Source organism: Bufo gargarizans, chromosome 3 (genome assembly GCF_014858855.1).
Source record: "Bufo gargarizans isolate SCDJY-AF-19 chromosome 3, ASM1485885v1, whole genome shotgun sequence".
NCBI lineage: Eukaryota > Metazoa > Chordata > Amphibia > Anura > Bufonidae > Bufo > Bufo gargarizans.
In genome coordinates this window covers 460494781-460520209 of record NC_058082.1, presented here as the reverse complement: position 1 = coordinate 460520209, position 25429 = coordinate 460494781, and the positions used below count along the sequence as shown (strand labels likewise).

At 44.5% G+C, this 25429-nt stretch overlaps 1 protein-coding gene across 3 annotated transcripts in view; it reads right to left on the bottom strand.

Moving 5' to 3' along the window:
* Positions 1–25429, bottom strand: part of LOC122930336 (cyclic AMP receptor-like protein A) — a 600516-nt gene that overhangs the window by 554586 nt on the left and 20501 nt on the right. For 2 of the 3 annotated variants that reach the window (XM_044283621.1, XM_044283623.1), the window contains exons 2-3: positions 15052–15104; positions 10274–10328 (exon numbers count right to left, since the gene is read on the bottom strand). In XM_044283621.1, coding sequence (XP_044139556.1) covers positions 10274–10328; positions 15052–15104 — 108 coding nt within the window. Of the gene's footprint in view, positions 1–10273; positions 10329–15051; positions 15105–18507; positions 18754–25429 lie in introns of all 3 variants that reach the window. The other variant, XM_044283622.1, reaches the window with a different exon arrangement.

Below are 25429 nucleotides of genomic sequence, written 5' to 3'. Positions count from 1 at the left end.
GGGGTGAACACACGCCAGAGAGTGTACCCGGTAACCGGCCTGCCCTGTGTTCCACTGAAAACTTAAAAGTTTTGTAGGGAAACCATCAGGTGACCCGGGCATTTCTGTCCTTGGCCTGGCTCATCCACTTGAGAGGGAATTTTCTCCCCAATAAATAATAGCGGAGAGATTCTAGTGTCCACTTGAGCCAGGCACCCTCTCTCCACTATACTATACTATACTGGGTCTCGGCTGGGGTGAGCTTACGGCTGAGGAAGACAACGGGATGCTCCTCCCCATTGACTTCCTGAGATAGTACAGCACCGAGACCTACTTCGGAGGCATCAATCTGTACTATAAACTCCCTTTTGAAGTTGGGCATCACCAAAACCAGGGACCCGCACAGGGCCGACTTCAAAGCGGAGAAAGAGTCTTCAGCCCGATCATCCCAGCGAACCATAATTGACTTGTGTTCCTTCAAAAGTCCTGTCAAGAGCGTGGCTAGAGTAGCAAAGTGGGGAACAAACCTCATATAATAGCCCACCATTCCCAGGAATTACTTTAATTGTCTAGTGGGGTTTGCCGACTCCACGCCCAATGACATACCCCAGGTACTTAGTCTCTTCTAACCCTATCGCACATATTTTTGGGTTAGCGTTAGGCCAGCTTTCCCAAGGGAGTTCACTACAGCCTGCACTTTGGGTAGGAGACTTTCCCAGTCGGTACTGTGGATGACAATATCGTCCAAGTAAGCTGAAGCGTACCGACGATGTGTATGAAGCATGATGTCCATTAGTCGCTGAAAAGTGGCGGGGCGCCATGCAGATCAAAGGGTAAGACCTTATATTGATATAGCCCTTTAGGCGTGATGAAGGCAGTTTTCTCTTTGGCAGCCTCCGTTAAGGGCACCTGCCAGTACCCTTTCGTGAGGTCCAAAACAGAAAAATACCGGGCTTGTCCTAACCTCTCGATGAGCTCATCCATCCGGGGCATGGGATACGCATCGAATTTGGAAACCTCGTTAAGTTTTCGAAAGTCGTTACAAAACCGCAACGTCCAGTCCGGCTTGGGTATCAATACTATAGGACTGGCCCACTCACTTTTTGACTCCTCAGTGACATCTATCTGCAACATTAGCTGCCCCTCCTCCGATACGGCTTGTCACTGAGCCTCGGGTACCCGGCATGGTTTTAATCAGACTTTTGCCTAAGGCTCAGTGACAATGTGATGCTAGATTATGGAAGTGCGTCCAGGGAGGTCAGAGAACACATTCGTGTTCTGACTAACGAACTCCCTGGTCTCCTGAGTCTGTTTAGAGGAGAGACTGTCAGCAATTTTTACTGTGGCAGCCGCCTCTCTTGCATCAGACAGAGGGGCCGGTACCTATTCTCCTAGAAAACCCGGCCACAGGCTGTCTTCTGTACAGGTTTCCCTATCTTTCGCGGTTTGAGTAAATTCACATGGTAAACCTACTCTGGCTTTCGCTGCCCTGGCTGGTGTACCTTGTAGTTTACATCTCCAATTTTCTCGAATACCTCGTAGGGCCCCTGCCACCTAGCCAGGAACTTTCTGTCTAAGGTCGGCACCAGAACCAAAACCCAATCAACTGGGTTAAAGATCTGGCCCCGAGCCTGCCAATTATATACCCAATTCTGGGCTCGCTGAGCTGCCGCCATATGATCCCTAACAAGAGGCAACACTGTCTCTATCCGAGTGGGTAATGTACTCAATGACACTTTTATGTGGAGTGGGTTGTTGTCCCTACGCCTCTTTGGCCATGTCCAAGAGACCGCAAAGGTGTCTGCCATATAGCAGTTCGAAGGGCGACAACCCAATAGAGGCCTGGGGTACCTCTCGCACTACGAACATGAGATAGGGGCAAAAGGAGGTCCCAGTGCTTTCCATCTTTAACCACCACCCTCTTCAACATATTTTTTATGTTTGGTTAAACCTTTCTACCAGACTGTCCGTTTGTGAATAGTAAACAGACGTCCGCAGCTGTTTTTTGTGCAGCAACTTACAGAGTTCTTTCATCACCTTGGACAAAAAAGGGGTCCCTTGGTCGGTCAGAACCTCTTTAGGTAGTCCTACTTGGGAAAGCATCTCCATTAATTCCTTAGCTATGAGTTTGGCCGAGGTATGTCGCAGTGGCACCGCCTCTAGGTACTGAGTGGCGTAGTCTAGAATGACTAACATGTGTTGATGCCCTCTGGCAGACTTCGGTACTGGGCCTATGAGGTCCATAGCTATTCGGTCAAACGGTAGTTCGATAATCGGGAGAGGTACTAGGGAACTATAGAAATGTGGCTGGGGGCTAGATATCTGGCAGGTCGGACAAGACTTACAAAACTCTTCCACTTCTTTGAATATGCTAGGCCAGTAAAACTGCTGTAGAATACGATCCTGAGTTTTCTGCAGCCCCAGGTGACCCCAAGAATGTGTTGGTGGGCTAGATCTAACACAAGCTTGCGATAAGTCTTGGGGACCACCAACTGTTCAATAGGCTCACCCCGTAGTTGGTTTACCCGATACAACATATCCTGATGCACCACAAAACGGGGAAACACTGACTCTGCCCAAGGTTGTTGTGGTTCACCATCTACTATTAACACATTTTCCCAGGAGCGGGATAGGGTTGGGTCCAGACGTTGGGCAGTACTAAAATTATCCCCAGAGACATTGAGGTCTGCCAATTCAGGACCCGGCGGCAAGTCCTCCACGTCTCCCACCATCACATTTAGCGGGGTTGTCTCCCCCTCTTCCACCGAAGTGGCGGTCACCCCTAACTACTGGCCCTTCGGTCTCAGGTTCCCAGGGTTCTGGTCTTCCCCCTGAGCCCGGCCACTCTGCTAGGGATACCCCTGTCTCATGGTATTAGTCACTCTCATAGCAGGCCATAGTGCCAGGAAGCCGAGGAAGTCTCTCCCTATTATGAGTTCATGTAGATTTGTGGCGACAGCCACCTCGTGGGTCCATTTACCAGCCACCGTAGTTAGAGACACCAGCGTGGTGGGGGAAGTCTTTTAAGTCTACGTGGATGCACACCAGCCCAACTTTCCGGCCAGTATACTCAGGGGACCACACCAGGGTAGCCCTTACTAGGGTCACCAGACTCCCAGAGTCCAGCAGAGCCTTTGTCTGGGTGTCATCCACTTCCACCTGGCACAAATGATCTAGAGACTCTGTGGTACAGGTGGCGCACAACCTCCTGGCATATAGCGACTGATGGTAGCCATAGTTAGTGTCCATGGGCTTAACCCGATGGGGACAGTCAACCCTTACATAGCTGGACTCCTGACACCGCCAGCAGACTATTGGAGCCAGGTCTGCCGTGGGTACATCCCGCGTGGGTTTTAATCGGCTTTAATCTCTGGGCCTGGGTGAAGATTTCTGGGGTTTGCCGACCCTCCTCCCAACAGAACCCTCCTTTAGATTCCTGGTAGCTTCATAGCATTCTACCACGTGCACCATTTCATGGGCATTGCCAGGAGACACCTGACCGATCCAGTGCTGGAGAGGGTATGGCAAAGCCCTCCAGAACATATCAGCTAACATATGATCCAGCATAGCGGTGGGACTCAGCACGTCAGGATGTAGCCATTTTTGCAAGAGGTGAAGCAAGTTATAATACTGGGGTCTTGCAGGCTCAGCTGGGTTGAACCCCAACTCATGCACCCACTCGGCCCGTACCAACACATTCACCCCCAGTCTTGCCAGAATGTCACCCTTGATTTTCTGGTAGTTGGCCGCTTGATCGTCCGGCAAGTCGACATACACCCTCTGGGAATCTGAAGCCAGGAACGGAGCGACAACCTTAGCCCACTGGTCACGGGGTAGCTTTCCCTGATGGCCACTTTCTCATACATAGCCAGGTAGGTGTCGATGTCGTCTGCGGGGGTCATCTTAGGAATCACGGCACAGACTGCTTTCCGTGCATTGTGGACGCTCGGGGTTGCTCCTGCTGTCTGCAAAGCCATCAGATGTTGCAGCAGCAACTGGTTAGTCTCCTGCTGCTGCTTATTAGCCTTGCGTTGCTGCAGGTTTGTCTCTCGCTGCGGCAGATTAGCCTCCATGAGGGCCTTCACAACAGCCTCCATTTTGTCGGAGGGGCACTGGTTGTAATAAAGCTGGTTTAATGTACGACATACAACCGTGCCTGAAAAATTTAGAAACCAAAAAAAAAATATCTAAAATCAGCGTTCATGCCAGCATCCTCCACCAATTGTGGGGTTTCGCTCTGGTAGACAGGATTGGCAGATGCAGCATAGAGGCAACAACAAGTTCTTTGGATCAAACAGTTCAGTGTTTTATTACACAGGTAAGTGACAAAACAAGCTGTCATATTCAAACAAAAATCACCTTGCGGTGTTGGTGGTAATTCACACCATGTGGCAATTTTGCCTCAAAAAGTCCTTAACCCTAGCAGCACCAACCTGTTTTCAAGCCAAACAGGTAGCAAGCCTTCATCCAGACACAAGGCTCCCAGATCCCAACACAGAGAGAGCTGGCTTCGGAGCCCAGCTGCCAATTTAAAGGGAACCTGTCACCTCCAAAAACCATCTAAAGCTGCCAGCAGTACCTGAGGGTAGCGCTTATGCAGAGAGTTCGGCAAAGCCAGCCAAACTGCCAGCCGTCAGTCACAGCGAAGGGGCAGAGAAAGGGGCGTGGTTATCTTGACTTGACGCAAGGATGCTGCTGCCCCTTTGACTTCAAGCATGTCTAGTGAAGTGTGCCGGCAGGGTATAAAGGAACGTTTTCAGAGCTTCTGCCGCATCGGCCTTCAGGAATAAAACAATCGTCAAACACACTGCTCGCTATACTGCTGGCAGCTTCAGATGGTTTTTGTAGGTGACAGGTTCCCTTTAAGGACAGCCAGGTGCTGCCAAAACCCAGACCGGCACTTAAAATCTGGTTCAGTATTTGGCCTCACCTGGCTGTAAATCAGCCCACCAGCACATGCTGGGAGGAAAATACCTGTTTCCCCAGACCAAACCTCTCACTGTGTCACATAAGTGATTCTGACCCTTTAAAAAAATTAAAATAAAATGACTAACCAGACAACATGGAAATTGAAGGGAGAACTTAAGACAAGCCAAAAAATAAGCTATTTCGTAGGGTTCAATATAATAAGCTGTGGAATTAGCTGACAAGTAAAGTCCGTGGGTAGAGAAGTAACCATACACAGCAGAATGTGCCTTCTATGCCTTCTTTGTCATAGACGCTGAAGTGTTCTTTGGGGCAGATGCTAATAAAGTCATAGGCTGCAGACCGAATATTACAAAATCCTGGCTAAAGCTAAACCTCTCCTGCCTAGAGACTGCTAAAGGTTACGCTCATTGGAAAAGTTCCGTTAACCATTAAACTGTATGACTGGCCCGGACACAAGAAGCATTATGTAACGTTATGTAACTCTTGACTAATCATTGAAATACATACAGTAGTTAGACAGACGTATCAGATCTGAGATACCTTTAGGTAAAAAGGCCACACAGATATAGGGCTTATTATCAACAGCAAAAAGCAAGAAAGTTTAGTTATATTATGTGCTGAAGCTGCCACTTTGATGATGTCCAAGCTTGAGTGTACAGTGTCAGAGCAATGGAGATGACTCCACCTTGGGAGAAGACTTGTGGTAGCTGCTCCCATGGCAAACCCACCCAAATAAGGCAAGCACTACAGGAATCAGCGGAGCAGCGCTAGTGCAGGCAAGTTGCTGGTTTGGAATATTCAAACTGGTGATATGTTGTCTCACCCCCACCAAAATTGACTGACCAAACCATTAACAGATTTATTTAACCAATCACTGGTAACAGGAGTCGTCCCAAAATATTGGAAATTAGTAAATGTTGAGCCCATTCACAAGAAAGGTAGTAGGGAGGAACAGCCTTCTCCACTGACGCTTCCTTCCCAACAATTGCTTGCTACATCAGGCCATGTAAAGGGGCCTTTAATTACGTTAACTGCCTCCTGACAGGTTAGGTCTCTACTAACTGAACCCAGACAACCCCTTTAAGAGACATATATCGTCACCTTTCCATTACAGTCACGCAGCTGGGAAGTGTTTCAAGATATAGCTTTGCATGAAACTTTGATAAAGTTTAATGGACTAGTAAATGTTTACTTTGCAGACGTGCAGTCACTCCAGCTTGCCTAGTGCTATCTGTAAAGAGTTCCATTTCCCTGTACTGTGTTTGCCTCACAGGATAATACAGATTACATGACCTTCTATTACAGCATTTAGTATGCTAGACAGGTCAGGGCTGGGATGTCTGGTTCATGCCTGCAAAACCTTTGTACAGGAGACAGGAATACCACTATCACTCCTTGGCATGTTCCACTGCCACTCCAGGGTAGACGTTTTCCCTTTAGACCAAGCTGGCAGACTTTTGGTTGCACAAAAAAAATTCTATTAATATAAATAATTTTGAAACTTTAAAAGATCTTTGAACAGCGATATGTAAGTCACTGCTTGGATTTTGAAACGCTAAGCCTATGTTCACATCTGCAGTAGGTAAACCTGGTAGTCTACAGTAGCTACAACCAGAGTTAGCATATCCGGCAAAGCTGGACACTGCCGGATCCCTATTGATCATAATGGGATCCAACAGGGATCCAGCATGAATGCCGACATTCTGACAGACAAATATCGCTGCATGAAAGGGGTATTTGTCCGGCAGAAAGCTGGACAAATATGCAAGGGATCTGGCGGGTTTCCATCACATTTGTCTTGCTTCTGTCTAGTAGCCTAAGGCCGAGTTTACATCTGCATTGACCTTTCCATTCTTCTGAGCCGTCAAAAACAAAAAAAAAGAAAAAAAAAAGAAAATAAAAGTTTCATTTGTGATTTTGTGCATCAGCCGTTAGCATTAGTTTGAGTCAGTTCTGTCAGACATCCGTTTTTTTTTTTTTAACAGAATAAGTACAGCAGGCAGGACTTTTTTTTCCCCATTAAACATAACCAATATCTGATGGAACTCACAAACTGAGCACAACTGATGCTCAAAATAAGGGCTCATTCACACGACCGTTGTTTGGCTGTTCCATGCATTGGGGGCCCGCAATTTGAGGTCCTCAATGCACGGGTACCAGCCGTGCGGCTGCCGCGACGGATACAGACCCATTCCACACCACAAAAAATAGCACTCCATAGTACTTCCGTGCCTCCGTTTCACACCGACCTTCCGGTGCCCGCATATTGCAGACCCGTTGTTTACGAGCCGTAATACGGGTACGACCGACCAACAGCCATGTGCATGAGCTCTAAACCGGATGTTCATGTAATAGTTCATTCAGGGAATTATCATCTCCTGTGAAGGTCATTAAATGAGTGTCATTTAACAAGATACATCACGCTATAGTGATCTGTCACTAGTTTATATTGCCCTTAATTTGGACACCATAAAACTGGTGATAGATTCCCTTTAAGGCCCCTTTCACATGGGCGAGTTTTCCGTGCGGGTGCGATGCGTGCGTTGAACATATTGCACCCGCACTGAATCCTGACCCATTCATTTCTATGGGGCTGTGCACATGAGCGGTGATTTTCACGCATCACTTGTGCGTTGAGTGAAAATCAGCAGCATGCTCTATATTTCGCGATTTTCACGCGACGCAGGCCCCATAGAAGTGAATGGGGTGCGTGAAAATCGCATAGCATCCGCAAGCAAGTGCGGATGCGGTGCGATTTTCACGTATGGTTGCTAGGTGACAGTCTATTCACTGTATTATTATCCCTTATAACATGGTTATAAGGGAAAATAATAGCATTCTGAATACAGAATGCATAGTATAATAGGGCTGGAGGGGTTAAAAATAAATAAAAAAAGTTAACTCACCTTCTCCTCTTAGTCGCGTAGTTCCCGGTCTCTTTACTTCTTGAATGAGCTGTGGGCTAAAGGACCTGTGGTGATGTCAGATCACATGCTCCATCACCACGGTGATGGACCATGTGATTGGAGCATGTGATCTGACGTCACCACAGGTCATTTAGCCCACAGCTCATTCAAGAAGTAAAGAGACCGGGAACTACGCGATCAAGAGGAGAAGGTGAGTTAACTTTTTTATTATTTATTTTTAACCCCTCAAGCCCTATTTGACTATGCATTCTGTATTCAGAATGCTATTATTTTCCCTTATAACCATGTTATAAGGGAAAATAATACAATCTTCAGAACATCAATCCCAAGCCCGAACTTCTTCGCGGGTGCGATTTTTCTCACGCGAGTGCAAAACGCATGACAATGTTTTGCACTCGCGTGGGCGCATTTTCCCGCAACGCACCCGCCTCTTATCCGGGCAAAAAAACTGACGCCCGTGTGAAAGAGGCATAAAGGGGTTATCCAACACTAAACGTTTTTAACAAACCCCTTCCGAGTGGATGGACCCGTGGTGGGGTTCATACTTACCTGGTCCCCACCTCTGGATTCCGGGTCTCTGGGAATCAATATCTTGTTGACAGGCACCATGTGACCACTGATGTACCGCATGGGTGACAGGTCACAGTCTAGGCCCCTCTACCACTTCTGTCTACATGCACATTACCACTGCCAGCCAATCAATGACTTCAGCAGTGATGCATCAGTAACAGCACACTGAGGCCATTGATTGGCCAGCAGCGGTGAGGTGCATGTAGTCGGGACGTCACACTTCTGTTCCTGTGAGCACTGGAAGTGGTGGAGATGGGAGCTCAGCGCTGGTACTGTAATGATCTGGAGTATTCGTATGTTTGTTTTTTTTTACTTTAAGACCATGTCTTGTCTCCTAGAGATGGGTTAAAGGGGTTTTCCAGGAGTACAATATTGATGACCTATCGTAAGGTCATCAATATCAGATTGGTGGGGGGTCTGACTCTTGGCCCCCTTACCGATCAGCTTTTAGGGAAAGGCCAGTGGGCACTGCACAGCATAACAAGCACACTGCTGTACAATGTATATTGACTGTGCTTGGCCCATTCATTTAAATGGGACTGAACTGCACAAAGGCCATGTGACAGATGATTGTGATATCACACAGGTCTAGGAATAGGCCGCAGCATACCTCTTCAAGCAACTGGTCCGCCGGGGTCAGCCAGTTTTTTTGTTCCATATGAGATTATAGTTTAGTGCTCTTATTAAGAGAAACAAAAGAAAGTATTGCAGGTTTGATACCTTTTAATGGCTAACAAAAATAGAAGTAATGATGTTACATAGGGAGCTTTCGAGACATCACCAGTCTCTTCATCAGGCGTACTACAAGAATATGTGAAGAAACAGCAATATATATACAATAAGAGATTATTAAAACACACTGGAAATATATGGACCTCCATCCTTGCTTCATACTGCGTCTACCACAATGATTGCTCTCATACTCAGCCAATTAGCGTCTCCCACTCCTTCCGAGAACCACACATTGACTGACGCTGCTCTAGCAGAGACATGGCTGGCACTTTCAATAGCAGCAATGGCAAGGAGGCAAAGTATCTTCTTTCCCTGTGTTCTCTAATAATTCTGCTGATGCATAGACTTCAGTTGGCAAGAGATGGGCAGCTTATAATATTGTGACAATTGTGGAATATTTTTAGGTTTTCCACATAGGGGAACACAGAGCGCTTATGGATTAGAAACATATAGTTTTGTGATTTCTATGTGACCATATATACCGTATATAGAAAACATACATTTGTAACAATAAACAACAGCGTGCAAAGCTCTGAAATCCCACAAGTTTTGAAGATATATTCAGAGCAAATTTCAACGGTGTGAATTTTTCAGCCACCTTACAGTAATTCTACAAGTGCATTGAGATCTGGCGCTTGTACATGAAAAACAGTAATATAGTTCCTCACATTTTCACCATAACATTAGACAAAAATCCTTCAGATTGTTTTCCCGCTAATATTTGCGGAACAGACTTTGTGATATTTTCTGGTTCATTATAATTTACACTAATTGTCACTTCTGTCACTATACCCGCTTTTCCAGCAACAGGTCAGGCAGTTTCAAAGGTACAAATCTGCCGACATGAGTAATGTCACTAAGGGGTTAAAATGCACATCAGTCACCCGAGTTGCGAGCCAATCATATTTACTTACTTACAGACATAAATTTAAAATCTACAATAAAAAAGTGAAATTTTCATAATATTTTTTCCAATTTTAATGGATGTAGTGAAGTGCGGTTTCTCACAACGCACTACAGTGGGATATCTATAGGACTGTAGATTCATATAGGACTGAATGCTGAATTCATCTCCAATCATCTGTATACATGGAGGACATGTAAAGTTCACAAATAACGTGAAGAATGATCCTTACCTGTGCCAAAGAATTGTATTTTCTGAACAGCCAGATTATGACCAGCATGCACACACTGGAAGAGACACATCTGGGGTTACCATGTGAAGTCACTTCTACAAGGATAAAATCTCACAATATCACGATTAGGGTGCATTCACACAACCGTTTATGGATCTGCATCCGTTCCGCAATTTTGCGCAATGGGGGAGGACCCATTCACTTCAATTGGGCCGCAAAAGATGCAGACAGCACACTGTGTGCTGCTCGCATGCATTGTTCCGTTCTGTGGCTCCGCAACCGCGGACAAGAACAGGCATTCTTTATATAGTGCAGAAAGCAAACGGCCGGTATCAGTGTTTTGCGGATCTACAAAACACTTACAATCATGTGAATGCAACCTTAGACCTCATGCACACGACCGTGGTGTGTTTCGCGGTCCGCAAATCGCGGATCCGCAAAACACTGATGGCGTCCGTGCGCGTTCCACAATTTGCGGAACGGCACGGACAGCCTTTAATATAAATGCCTATTTTTGTCCGCAAAGCACGGACAAGAAAAGGACATATTTTTTTTTAGCTGGGCCACGGAACGGAGCAACGGATGCGAACAGCACACGGAGTGCTGTCCGCATCTTTTGCGGCCCCATTGAAGTGAATGGGTCAGCATCCGAGACGCCAAAACGGCAGCTCGGATGCGGACCAAAACAGCGGCCGTGTGCATGAGGCCTTATGCAATGTATCTCTCTGCTATGTAATTGCTATATCTCCATCTGCTAAAACCTTTATATTCCACTCAGTTACACTATGCAATAAACATGGCAGACCAGAGCCTATGCTGATACACCAGTTACTCTTGTGGCAGGGTTGCCAACCGTCCATAAATTTCTGGACAGTCCGCAAAAATAGGCGACTTTTTCCTTATGTCTATTAAAAGAAAACAGATGTGTGCGTAATTTTTTTGGGGCTGATGGTACTTCTCTATTATTTTGGTGGTAATTATCTTCACTTTACAGCTCACAGTATGAGTTCTTATATAGACAAGGATTACATATTATCTTTAACATTCATTATGGTTTTCCATTTTTCCGTAAAAAAAATTGGGATGTCCACAATTTTGGGATAAGTTGTCCAGAAAAAAAGAAAAATTCTGGTTGGCAACTCTGTCTTGTGAGTACCACGTATCAATATGACATCTGAATGAACCCACAACCACATGGGATGGCACCGCCCGCCCCTGTCTTCTCTGAGGTCATTAATCATGGTCCTTCCACCATCATGAGCTCACTTCTCCATCATGCAACACCGAATCTCCATGGGACCCGTAACCTCTTGTGACATGTCTCTTTTAGTAAATATTTGTATTCAGCTCAATAAAACAATTATGGAAGATCTCTTCTTATAACTCTACATGGAGATCTCCCTCTGTTATTGGTCATAGAAATAGCACCAAGTTGTCAATTTATCGACAAATTTCTAGGATGAATAACGGAGGAACAGCACAACACAGAGCTAAAAAATGTTATTTCATGAGAAATACAAATATTTATTAAGTAAAATAGAAATGTCAGGAAAGCTGACAGGGCCTCTGCAATGAACTGGTGGGCAGCTCTGAAATATTGACCTAGGGACAAAGGGTAAATAATAGGAGGTGAATAGCCGTATTTAGAACAGATTGAAGTCAATGGGGCGGCTGTTTTTTAATGCTAATGAATAGCAACCATATATATTATGAGGGGCCATTTACACTAAGAGGGCACTATGGAGCCATTTTTTATACTGAGGGGCACTATTGGGAGGCACTGGGGGAGGGGGGGCACTATGGGGCCTCTATTCACACCGGAGGGCACTATGGGGACATTATTTATACTGGGGGACAATATGGGACAACTATACTGGGGGCATTATGGGAGCCATTTGATGCCCAGGGACACTGTGGGAGGGCATAAAATATACTGAGGGCACTGCAGGAGTTGGGATAAAAAAAGAAAAAAAAAAAAAAAAAAAAGAACTACATCCGTTTTTAAAGGCAGTTAAAAGCTGATGCAAAATGGATGCAAAACAGCCATTAAAAATGGCTACCCAGCCACAAAATTAATGCAGACATTGATGCAAAATGGCTGTGACAAACTGACAGTGTGTCCATTTTCAATAGCCGTGTAAATGTAGCCTAAGAGTCAGATCCAAGCAAAAGGTGTGCAACCTTTAAATGCTAAATGCTGCCTTCACCTTCTCTGATAGGCAAGCAATTATTGGGAACGATCGGTTTGTTCCTGATAATTGCCTGCACATTCGGACTTAAAGGATAACTGTTGTATTTTTTATTTAGTTTAGTTTTTGAGTATTGGATTGTGGTGATTAATATCTCCTTGGTGGCCCTATTTCAACTTTTCACTGTGTATTCAATTACCCCTTAATTCCATATTTTTGTTTCCTGTACTGCCTATTTTTACCTGTGCTTAAAATAGGGTTGCTAGGCATGGTCCGTCTCTCTGTTGAAGGACAGAGCACGCAGAAGCAGGCTGCGTGCAGGGTCAGATTACTGACAGCCAGGGACTGTAAGTAAATGATTAAAGCTAGGCAGCTGATAACAGTGCCTGGCCTGTGTGCACTTCTCCCTGTCCTTGCACTTGTCAGACGCTCCCTCACTCAGCACAGCTGGAGAATGCAGAGTTGGAGCAGCTCACACCAGGGAAGGGAGATCTGTCATCTGCTCGGTGAATGAATGAAAGCAACATGTGGTAAGAGGACCCCTTTGTGCTGCAGGAGATTAACCCTTTAGGGGGAGGGCTCTGGTTACTGACACTTTTGGGGGGCTATTGTTACTGGCTAGTGCATGTAAGGAGCTCAATGCATTGTGGGTAGTGAGGGCAGGTGGGATTAGCCTAAGGGTGAGGGCAGTGGCGGCCATCTTAACTGAATAGTGAGATTGCCGTTTTATGCAGATTAGTTGCTAAGGGCTGAATCTTATTAAATATGGGGTAAATCAGTCTAATAGTAACTGATCCTGGAATATCATGTTATTAGTAACTACATATATGAAAATTTAAATTAGGGTCTAAATGTGACAGTTATCCTTTAAGACCTCATGCACATGACCATAGTTTTGGTCTGTGACTGATCTGCATTTTTTGCAGTTCAAACGTGGATCTATTCATTTCTATTGTAAAAGAATGGGATATTGACATAGGGGCCACTTAATATGGTGGATTTGGTGATCTCTGTAATGGGGACACCCCTTTGCTTGGTTTTCCTTCCTTTGAGGGATATCTGGCTTTCACTGTGTTGAAGACCCATAACTGGGGCTCCACGGTTATTTTGCATATTACTGTTTCCCAGGGAGCTTTGCACTTTAGATTGCTGTGTTGAGACTCTTAAATGAGGCTCTAAAGTGTTTTCTGTAGCTGGTCTCCTTAAGATCAGCTATTGTTTTGCATGACTATTCATGTCTATGGGACCGCAAAAATGCGGACAGCACACTGTCCGTTTTGGAGACAAAAACAGCTATTTCTACTACTGGGATAAAGAAAAATGCAGCACGCAAAACACATACAGTTGTGTACATGAGACCTAATGGGGCCATTAGCAAATGATAGACAAATAGTACATTTCTGAGATTTTACTACTGATGACCTATCCTCAGGATAGCAACAAACACTGGCCCCATGGCCCAAGAAAACCCCAAAGAAATGCACATCCACTAAATGTTTGTTGCACATTATTGGATGCTGCCATTTTGGACTACATACATTTTGCACATATCTGTGGTTTCTGGTGGGAGCAGGGTAGGCGTATGGTCTCGTTTTGTACCAGCACGTGTTATATTGTATACAATTTTTAATCATGTTTGTGTGTCTTTTGTAGCCTAATAAAATTCTTGTATTGTTTTTATATTTAGTGGATGTGCATTTCTTTGTAGTTTTCTTGGGCCAATGTTTGTTACTATTGTTGTTTTGAACCGCCATTGCACTCCGTTTTCATTGTAGTGTACCCCCCACCCCACTTTTTACATACTATCCTCAGGATAAGTCATCAGTATCTGATCGGTGGGGGTCAGACACTGATCAGCTGTTTGAGAAGGCACTGGTGCACCTGTAAGCGCAGCACTTCTCCGTGCTTACCAACATCGCCGCACATTGTATAGTGGCTGTGCTTGGTATCGCAGCCCCATTAACTTCAATGGGGCAGAGTAGAGCCAAGGCCATGTGACCAATGAACGTGATGTCACTGGCCTAGGGAAAGCAGCGAGAAGGCCATGGCTCTACTGTGAGCACCACTGCCTTATCAAACAGCTGATCGGCGGGTGTATAGAGGATAGGTCATCAGTATTTGTCTTGGAAAATCCCCTTTAAGATTTGCTGAAGACCTCACGGCAGGGCCCAGAATATCTCAACATTAGGCCATCAGGCTGTTTCCTTGCTGACTGTCATCAGCTTTTTCCTTATATTCCGAATGGGCAAGGTGGAAAAAATATTATTTAATTATATATTATTTAATTATATATCTGATAATTTTTAACTTGTTGCTAGGAGCTACCATAACATCATAATCTGTGGAGACCCGACCCCTGGGACGCCCTCCGAGGCTCCGATCCATTTTTCAGCACAGCCGCACTCCAGCATTTTCTTCCACTGGACGGGCTAGGGGCTTCAATGTGCAACGAATGCGGTATGTTATGGATTATTTAGGTTAATAAATTTCAAAATCATGAAGGAACTGAACTGAAGGTTAATCTTTAGAACCTACCAAATTCATCCTAACACCACATTTAGTTATATCAGCAAGGACAACAACTCTTACCATCCAATTAAGGAGAACGTAGCTGTGATCCTCTTCACTGTTGTAATGGTCACCTACAAAACATAAAAGCACGAAAACAGTAAAAATTGTATCAGGTTTAAACAAAAAGTGGCTCACTGCCCTGGACGCTAGTTTGGACAAAAGCTTTTGCTCCAATTCTAGTAATGGCAATTACTCTTCAATAGAAAATCTGTCACTAATATGTTTATCGATATACAGTATAGCCGTGTTTTTGCAAAATAAGGAATCATGCACACAAGTATATTTTTCATCAATGTGCTATCCGTTTTTCTCGTAAAGTATTCATAACTACCAGTCTATCTGTGTTCTTCATATCTCAGTGGGCCCCAATCTCAGTGCAAGTCCTATTCCTGTCCGTGTTTGCAGATGAGAATAGCCCTTTCTATTGATAGGATTGGGGGGGGGGGGAGGAATTCACATGGAAGATATGTGGGTCATTTACCAAGCTGAAATATGCCTAAATTAGGCATATTTCAGGCGCTAAAGGTGGCGCTACTGTTAGCTAGGAAGCTGTCTTACATTTACATTTAGTAGTGGAACTGGACGAGCCAAAGTTATGGAAAGGTTGGCACCTCTTCATAACTCCGGCGGATCCACTGCCAGCGATGGGGCTTTATTAAGACCTGCGTCTAAAACGCGGTCTTAATAAATATGCTCCTATATGTTTTTTATGGATCCATTTTTGGCAGACCAAAAATTGTATATGGCTGCGTGTGAGAGGTCAGAATAAATATATAAATAGAAGATATAGAAGTAGAATAAATTATAAATAAAATACAATACAATAATCAGTCGAGAATAGTCTAGATTTGACAGTAGAATTGATTGTGTCCCTCTTAGTTTATACACTGATAAATAATACTGTATTTCTGAACCTTCCTGCTCCCCAGTTATCTCTCAGTCATAAAGCACCACTTATTCTCCAGCTGATACTGCAGCAGCTGGGCTGCATACTGGAAGGTAATATGTACACTAAAACTGGCTAAAATATTAGTCACCTCTACGGTAATCAAAGTCATCAACTGAGTGGGACCACATGGCTATATTCATGGCACCCTATATACTAATGTGCTTTAGGTGCAGCCATTTGGTCCCGCTCAACCAATGGTCATACCAGACCAGAAATGGTATGGCAGAAGCATACGTAGATGTGATGATAAGTTTAGTAATTTTTTATTGTACCATTTCAATTTTATAATACTTCTTTTTAAAGGGGTTCTGGTCACCTGAAAAGCCTATGGGCCCTTTTATACAGGTCAAAAGACCAAGTTATCAGGTACAAATGGTCATATGAACGTTCGTTTCAGATAACTGACCCATGTAAAGGCGCCACCAAACCCTCGTTCATCGGGTGATCGCATCATGCGGCACATTAAAAGCCTGTCTGCTGGCAAAACATTGTCCTGTGAACAGGAACTGCTGCTAACAAACAATGAATATTGTACAAGGACAAATGATCGTAATAGCGATCATTCATTCCCTACAGAGGGGTTGATTGATGCATATAAAGGCAGATCTATGGCAGTTGGATACTGGCCAATGATCGGAAACAAACGGTTTGTTCCAAATAATTGCCGGGTGAATCAGCCCATGTAAATGGGCCCTATATGTGTGTTACCTATAGCAACCGATCAGATTTCGCTTTTCATTTTTCAGGTCAGGTCACCTTTGGAAAATGAAATCATCAATCTGATTGGTTGCTACAGGCAACCAAATCAGTTTTCCTCTGCACCAGTTTCGATAAATCATGCTGACCTACACAGAGGCCTTCATTAAGTGCAACTGCTGCCACTAAACCCAAACATGGTTTACTCTTATGTTCAAGAGGAAATAAAGTTTGGAACATAAGCGGATGCTGGCGATTCCTCTCTTTTCAAAATGTATTGGCGTCTTGTCAAACAAACGATTCAACTGCTGCATCTGGCAGTTGCTGTGCTGGTCACACTGTTTTCTACTGGATGAGAAGAGGACATAGCCCCTCCCGACATCCCGCCTGCCCCACTCTATGGATGACCATACAAGTGCATGAGCGCCTGCTTCCTCCTTCAGGATCTCAGTGCTTAAAATAAGTACAGGTGTTTAGCAATACTAATGACTGGGAATAATTGTTTTGCCAAATTTCAAGGATACGGATGTCACTATGATGGATCATTCTAGCTGGTGAAAGCGTACACAGGAGGAAATACTGCCAACCAACAGTGGGTGTACATTAAATGTCTAATGATTTCAAATAGCTGTCTATTGACACTTGTAAGGGGTTAAAGAGGTTTTCTGGGGTTTTAATATTAATGGCCTATCCTCAGGATAGGTCATCAATATCAGATCAGGGGGGTCAGACTCCCAGCACCCTCATCGAACAGCTGTATGAAGAGGCCGCGGCGCTTCTTTGTAGGCCATGTGACGCCACATTCATCGGTCACATGGCCTATGTGCGTCTCAGTCCTATTCAAGTGAATGGGGCTGAGCCAAAATACCAAGTACAGCTGCTATCAAATGGACAGCTCGGTGCTAAGTAAGCTGTGAGGAGGTTGTGGCGCTCACTAGGGCTTCATTGGGTGCCGCGGCTTCCTCAAACAGCTGCCCCCGAAGATCTCATATCCTGAGGATAGGCCATCAATATAAAAATCCCAGAGAACCAGTTAATATAGTGTTTGCCCATAGTCTCTGGGGGTGTAAAGTTCTTCTATCTGTCCCTATACGAAAAATAGAAGAATAAAATTCCACGTTGTATTAAGACTTCCCGTTTCATTCTTTGTTCTGCAGACGTTCACCGATGCTTTCTTCCCCTTCCCTAGGCTATCTAAAGGTCCGGTTCTGGCCCTCCAAGTATCTGTCAGGGCTTCTGGATTATACCTGCCAGTGATGATTAATTTTGTATCATGCCATCAAGACTTTTTTTTCCGCTGGTTGCAAGAATAAAGGATTCTTACTATAATAGATTCACTCAGAGAAACTTCTTTGTTTCCCAGAATGATTCTCAAAAGAAATGAATATATTTATGTTCTTAATGATCAATTAATAAAAATATGTCTCGCCACTAGAAAAAGTCAGTGAAGGATAAAACTGACCATCTCTTGAAGCCAGGAGTTCATTATTTGAAAAGATTTAAAAAAATGGAGCTGTAAGACCCCTTCAGTACTAAAAGCACAACTAACCAATGGGTACAATTAACTAATAAAGAGCCAGTGGAGGTAGCATTCTATTCCCACAATCGGCAAGGTACGGTAATTAGCGAAATGCTCGCAGCCTGCTTCCTTGGCTGGCTGCCAGAACATGTTTCCATGGCAGTGGATCGTTAATAAGACATAATGGCTCACTCAAGAGCATCCCTGCAAGGGAAAAGTCGCTTCAAGAAAACAAGATTTATATTCCGCACCGTGGGATTTTCGCGGGCAAGTCATGTAGGAAATTGTCTTACAGCACAGAAGGCCGTACCTGATGGCATGTGCGATCGCTGGGGATACGGCGCCTTCTCAAAGCAAAAAGAGTCTGCGCTGCCTATGGCATCAGACCCGAGAGGCAGCTTCCACAGCAATAATGGCAAACGCAGAGAAGCTGGAAGACGTGCAGAGCGGAGACGTGCACACAGATGTCCGTAAACCATTAGGAGACCACTCTGATTTATGACTGTCTGTATCTCCAGAGTGATGTGTGACATTTTATTGGCGATTTCACGACTCGCTGCAAGGCAGAAATATAATTCCTTTATGATTAGCACATGTTCATTACGGTGGGATCATGATTGCTACTTAGTACAATAATAATCCATTTAAGCTTCTACGTGATTCTCCATCTCAGGTACAAAACGCACAGATACAGAAGAAATAAACTGAAAAAGGCAAGACAGCTGCGCTGGGTAGCCTAAAGCAGGGAACGTAATGGGAAAGGTTAAAATGTTTTCACATAAAAAATACAGTGCTATATACTAAGATTGGAGTGTCATGGAATAGTTAGATGACTAAGTGTAGTGAGAACATATACCTACTATACGAATATAAAAGTATAAAACCCCCTTAAACATGTACATGTCCACTTAGCGGTAGATGAAACTCAGCTCACAGGTTCATAAAAGCAGCATCCCACACATGGATCTAATGGGACAAAAAATAATTAGGTCCACAATCCAGATGTTAAAAACATACATTTTTATTTTGAGCAAATCAACAACCTCTCTAAGGCTACTTTCACACTGGCGTTTCTGGATCCGCTTGTGAGAACCGTTTCAGGGATCTCACAAGCGGCCCAAAACGGATCAGTTTAGCCCCAATGCATTTTGAATGGATAAGGATCCGTTCAGAATGCATCAATTTGGCTGCGTTTGTTCTCCATTGCGCTTTTTAGACCGTCACTAAATCGCAGCTTGCAGCGTTTTAGTGAACGTCTGACGATGCTGAAACAAACCGATCCGTCCTGACTTACAATGTAAGTCAATGGGGAGGAATCCGTTTTTCACTGACAGAATATGGTGCAATTTAAAAACAGATCCGTCCACCTTTGACTTTCAATGTAAGTCAAGACGGATCCGTTTTGACTTAGACTTTTTTTTAAATTAATAATGCAAACAGATCCGTTATGAACGAATACAAGCGTTTGCATTATCAGTGCGGATCCGTCTGTGCAGATACAAGACGGATCCGCACCAAACGCAGGTGTGAAAGTAGCCTAAGTAGGCTTATGAGTTTCAGACATCTTGGATGCTTAATTTCTTCACTCTCAGCACTGTACACGTATAGCAGAAAAGCGGGGTTTAAAGATCACACATCGGGCACCAGGGTACAGGGGCCGCAGGGTGTGTAATGTTTAAAAAATATTTAAAAAATTCAAATCACCCTTCTTTTTCAAAAATTCTAATAAAAATAAACATCATATCTAATTTGAAAGAATCTTCCCTTATTTAAAAAATAACTTTTAATAAATCCTTTAAAACCACATAGAAAACCCCTCAATCAATTGAAAAGATCATACAACAAGTAGTTGTCATCCGGTGGGACTCATTGGAGTCCTTCTTACTTACAGGTTTGTAAAATCACATATCATGGAATAGAAGGTAGGTGGTATAAGCTTCATGGGACATAAAAGGAAAGTAAGGATTTTTGTTTCTTCCCTATTCCTACCTGTAGGCAGAGCACCCGCCCCGAAAGGGGTGACCCCACCTCTCAGTGGCCATTTCTGGTGCCTATTGGGGCCCTGACTATTATACACTGCCTGTCCAAAAAAAAAAGTTGCCACCCAGATTTAACTAAGCAAATAGTTATGAGCCTCCTATTGGATAAGTACTGCATGGGCGATTATCTGTCAGCTGGCAATAAGTTATTTAACCCCAACTGGTGCAATGAGTTGCCTCATATTTCTTAAACAATCAAGTCGAAAAACACATCTCGTGGTCGTGGAAAAGATGTTAGTCTGTTTGAGAAGGGTAAAATCATTGGCATGCGTCAAGCAGAGAAAACATCTAAGGAGATTGCAGAAACTACTAAAATTGGGTTAAGAACTGTCCATTTCACTTAAATGTTTGGTGAAATCAAATTGAAGAAAAACAACGGTAGAACTCAGGGCTATGTTTAATAGTGAAAGTAAGAGCATTTCCACACGCACAATGCAAAGGGAACTCAAGCGATTGGGACTGAACAGCTGTATAGCCGTAAGAAAACCACCACTAATCAGAAAAAAAGGCTTCAATTTGCTAGGGAGCATAAAGATTGGACTCTGGAGCAATGGAAGAAGGTCATGTGGTCTAATGAGTCACGATTTACCCTGTTCCAGAGTGATGGGCACATCAGGGTAAGAAGAGAGGCAGATGAAGTGATGCACCCATCATGCCTAGTGCCTACTGTACAAGCCTGTGGGGGCAGTGCTATGATCTGGGGTTGCTACAGTTGGTCAGGTCTAGGTTCAGCAACAGTATGTGCTCCAAGAATGAGGTCAGCTGACTACCTGAACATACTGAAGGACTAGGTTATTCCACCAATGGATTTTTTCTTCCCTGATGGCACGGGCATATTCCAAGATGACAATGCCAGGATTCATCAGGCTCAAATTTTGAAAGAGTGGTTCAGAGAGCACGAGACATCATTTTTTCACATATGGATTGGCCACCACAGTCCAGACCTTAACCCCATAGAGAATCTTTAGGATGTGCTGGAGAAGGCTTTGCGCAGCAGTCAGACTCTACCATCATTAATGCAAGATCTTGGTGAAAAATTAATGCAACACTGGATGGAAATAAATTTTGTGACATTGCAGAAGCTTATCGAAACAACGCTACAGCGAATGCGTGCTGAAATCAAAGCTAAAAGGCGGTCCAACGAAATATTAGAGCGTGTGACCTTTTTATTTTTTTGGTTGCGACTTTTTTTTGGGACAGGTAGTGTAGAAGTCTTTGTCCCAGAGATGAAGATTAGATGACAAAACTTAATCCAAAAAGCCAAATACTTAGAGTATGATTCAAGCAATTTTAAAAAAAGTGATCAATGCGTCTCATTATAAATGCGTCCCAACGTGGCTTTTCCCCAGCACAGAAAGCTGGTTCCTTAGGGGACAAAAAGGATCAAAAATTGCATTAATAAAATAAAAAAAAGTCCTTATATGAAGTCATTAATAAAAAAAAAATAGCCTATAGATGATAAATAGTACCAGATGGCAAAGAGCCCTATGATTGGGGCTCAAAAGGAAGCCTCAACTAAAAGATATTGTCACGGAATGTGTACAGGTAACAAGGCAAAGCGACATGTATAAACGACTCGCTGGATCCAAAAACTAAGGAACCAAGGGAGACCCCTGCAGAAGACCTGGCACTTTCCCTGGCTGCTCAGCCTATGCAAAGATCCGAATGGTGGAGGTTTGCATATCCACGAACCTTGACTATAAAGCCCTGAGCACCCTACAATAGTGAGGGGACACGACCACCGGCTCCCTACACAAGACACGGAGGGAGTCAGGGTCACCTGGGATCCAGCAAACAGATATTAACAGTTAAAGGTACACTTAGCTTTGAAGCAAACAGGAGGACAGATCAGCGTGCACACACACTCCAGGAAGTAGTATAAGCCGCCCAGAAAAGCATTCTGGGGAGGCATTTAAAGGGAAGCAATTAACACATGACAGCTGAGAGAGGCTGACGAGAGGAGGAGCTGAATACCACAACACAGAAATTCAAGGAGGAGGTTCTGAAAGGCCTCTGTCAGAGCTTCTCAGCTGTCTGGTTGTGACAGTACCCCTCCCTCTACGAGTGGACTCCGGACACTCAGAACCCACCTTCTCAGGATGGGACCTATGGAAAGCCCTGATGAGACGAGAGGCCTTAATGTCCGTCACTGGGACCCACATCCTCTCCTCAGGACCATACCCCTCCCACTGAACAAGGTACTGAAGAGAACCGCGGACAAGACGAGAATCCACAATCCTAGATACCTGAAATTCAAGATTCCCATCAACCATAATCGGAGGAGGAGGCAAAGGCGAGGGTACAATGGGTTGAACATAAGGTTTCAATAAGGACTTATGAAAAACATTATGGATCTTCCAAGTCTGAGGAAGATCAAGACGGTATGCAACAGGATTGATGACAGACAGGATTTTGTAAGGCCCAATAAACCTAGGACCCAACTTCCAGGAGGGAACCTTCAATTTGATATTCTTGGTAGACAACCACACCAGATCACCAACATTCAGGTCCGGACCAAGCACACGTCTCTTATCAGCCACACGCTTATATCTCTCACTCATGCTCTTTAGATTATCTTGAATCTTTTGCCAAATAGATGACAAAGACGAGGAGAATCTGTCCTCATCAGGTAAACCAGAAGACCCCTCTCCCGAGAAAGTCCCAAACTGTGGATGAAACCCATATGCACCAAAAAATGGTGACTTATCAGAGGACTCCTGACGACGGTTATTTAAAGCAAACTCAGCAAGGGACAAAAAAGAACACCAATCCTCTTGATTCTCCGCCACAAAACAACGCAGATATGTCTCCAGATTCTGATTGACGCGCTCTGTCTGGCCATTCGACTGCGGGTGGAAAGCAGAAGAGAATGACAACCGAACCCCCAAGCGAGAACAGAAAGCCTTCCAGAATCTGGAAACAAACTGCGTGCCCCTATCAGAGACTATGTCTGAAGGAATACCGTGCAATTTGACAATGTGATCAACAAATGCCTGCGCCAGCGTCTTAGCATTGGGCAAACCAGGAAAAGGGATGAAATGCACCATTTTGCTAAAACGGTCCACCACCACCAGAATCACAGTCTTCCCCGAGGAACGAGGCAGGTCCGTGATAAAGTCCATGGACAGATGTGTCCAAGGACGGGAAGGAATGGGTAAGGGAAGGAGAGGACCTGATGGCCGTGAATGAGGGACTTTGGCACGAGCGCAAGTCTCGCAGGCTGCCACAAAACCCTCAACCGACTTACGAAGCGCAGGCCACCAGAATCTCCGAGCGATGAGATCCAGTGTGGCTCTTACCCACGGGTGCCCAGCAAGGACCGTATCGTGGTGTTCTTTAAAAATCTTGTGTCTTAAAGCGAGAGGCACAAACAACCTCCCAGGAGGACAAAGATCAGGAGCCTCTGACTGGGCTGCCTGCACCTCTGCCTCCAATTCAGGAAAAAGAGCAGAGACCACCACACCTTCAGCCAAAATGGGACCCGGGTCTTCAAAATTCCCGCCTCCCGGAAAACAACGTGACAGGGCATCTGCCTTCACATTCTTAACTCCAGGGCGGAACGTGACAACAAAATTAAACCTAGAAAAGAACAACGACCATCTGGCCTGTCTCGGGTTCAGACGCTTGGCTGACTCCAAGTAGGCCAGATTTTTATGGTCAGTAAATACGGTAATAGGGTGTCTGGCTCCCTCTAGCCAATGGCGCCATTCCTCAAAAGCCAACTTGATGGCCAATAATTCCCTATCTCCCACATCGTAATTTCTCTCTGCGGAGGAGAGTTTTCTTGAGAAAAAGGCACACGGTCGCCAATTGGCAGGAGAGGAACCCTGAGACAAGACCGCCCCCACACCCACCTCAGAAGCATCAACCTCAACTATGAAGGGTAACGAAACATCAGGTTGCACCAAGATGGGAGCGGAAGCAAAACTCTCCTTGATATCCGAAAAAGCCTTACGCGCCTCTACTGACCAAGAAGAAAAATCTACCCCCTTTCTGGTCATATCAGTGAGTGGTTTAACAATAGAAGAATAATTCAAAATGAACTTCCTGTAATAATTGGCAAAGCCCAAAAAACGCATCAGCGCCTTTTGATTCTCAGGAAGCTCCCACTCAAGCACAGCGCGGACCTTCTCGGGGTCCATGCGAAAACCAGAAGCGGAGAGAAGAAACCCCAGAAATTGAATTTCTGGAACCGCAAACACACATTTTTCCAGTTTCGCATATAATTTATTCTCCCGCAGGATGAGCAAGACCTGACGTAAATGTTCCTTATGAGTTTTGAAATCGGGAGAAAAAATCAAAATGTCATCCAAATACACCAATACAAATTTTCCCATCAAATGATAAAAAATGCTGTTCACGAAATGCTGAAAAACGGCTGGGGCATTCATCAAACCAAAAGGCATAACCAAATTCTCAAAATGGCCCTCAGGGGTATTGAAGGCCGTCTTCCATTCGTCCCCTTCTCTGACCCTGACCAGGTTGTATGCCCCTCTTAAATCTAATTTGGAAAAGACTTTAGCCCCAACAACCTGGTTAAATAGGTCCGGGATCAGAGGAAGCGGATAAGGGTCACGAATTGTAATATTGTTCAGCTCCCTGAAATCCAGACAAGGTCTTAAAGAACCATCTTTTTTCTTAACAAAGAAAAAACCAGCGGCAACAGGTGACTTTGAGGGTCGTATGTGTCCCTTTCTCAGACTCTCAGAGATATAAGCACGCATAGCGATCCTCTCAGGTTGGGAAAGATTGTATAAACGAGATTTAGGCAGCTTGGCGTCTGGGATGAGATTAATAGGGCAATCGTACTCCCTGTGCGGGGGCAAATCCTGAACTCCACTCTCAGAGAAGACATCCGAAAATTCAGAGAGAAAAGATGGTACAGTCTTAGTAGCAACCTCAGAAACAGATGTCGTGAGGCAATTCTCTCTGCAAAAGTCACTCCAACCATTTATTTGCCTTGCTTGCCAATCAATGGTGGGGTTATGTTTAGTGAGCCAGGGCAGCCCCAACACCAGAGGGGTGGGTAAACCGCTAAGGACGAAACATGACACATCCTCAACATGAGCATCACTCACAATTAAACGGATATTGTGAACTATGCCCTTTAATGATTTCTGAGAAAGTGAAGCGGAATCGATAGCAAACACAGGAATATCCTTTCTCAAAGCGCACACCTGGAAACCATGAGTT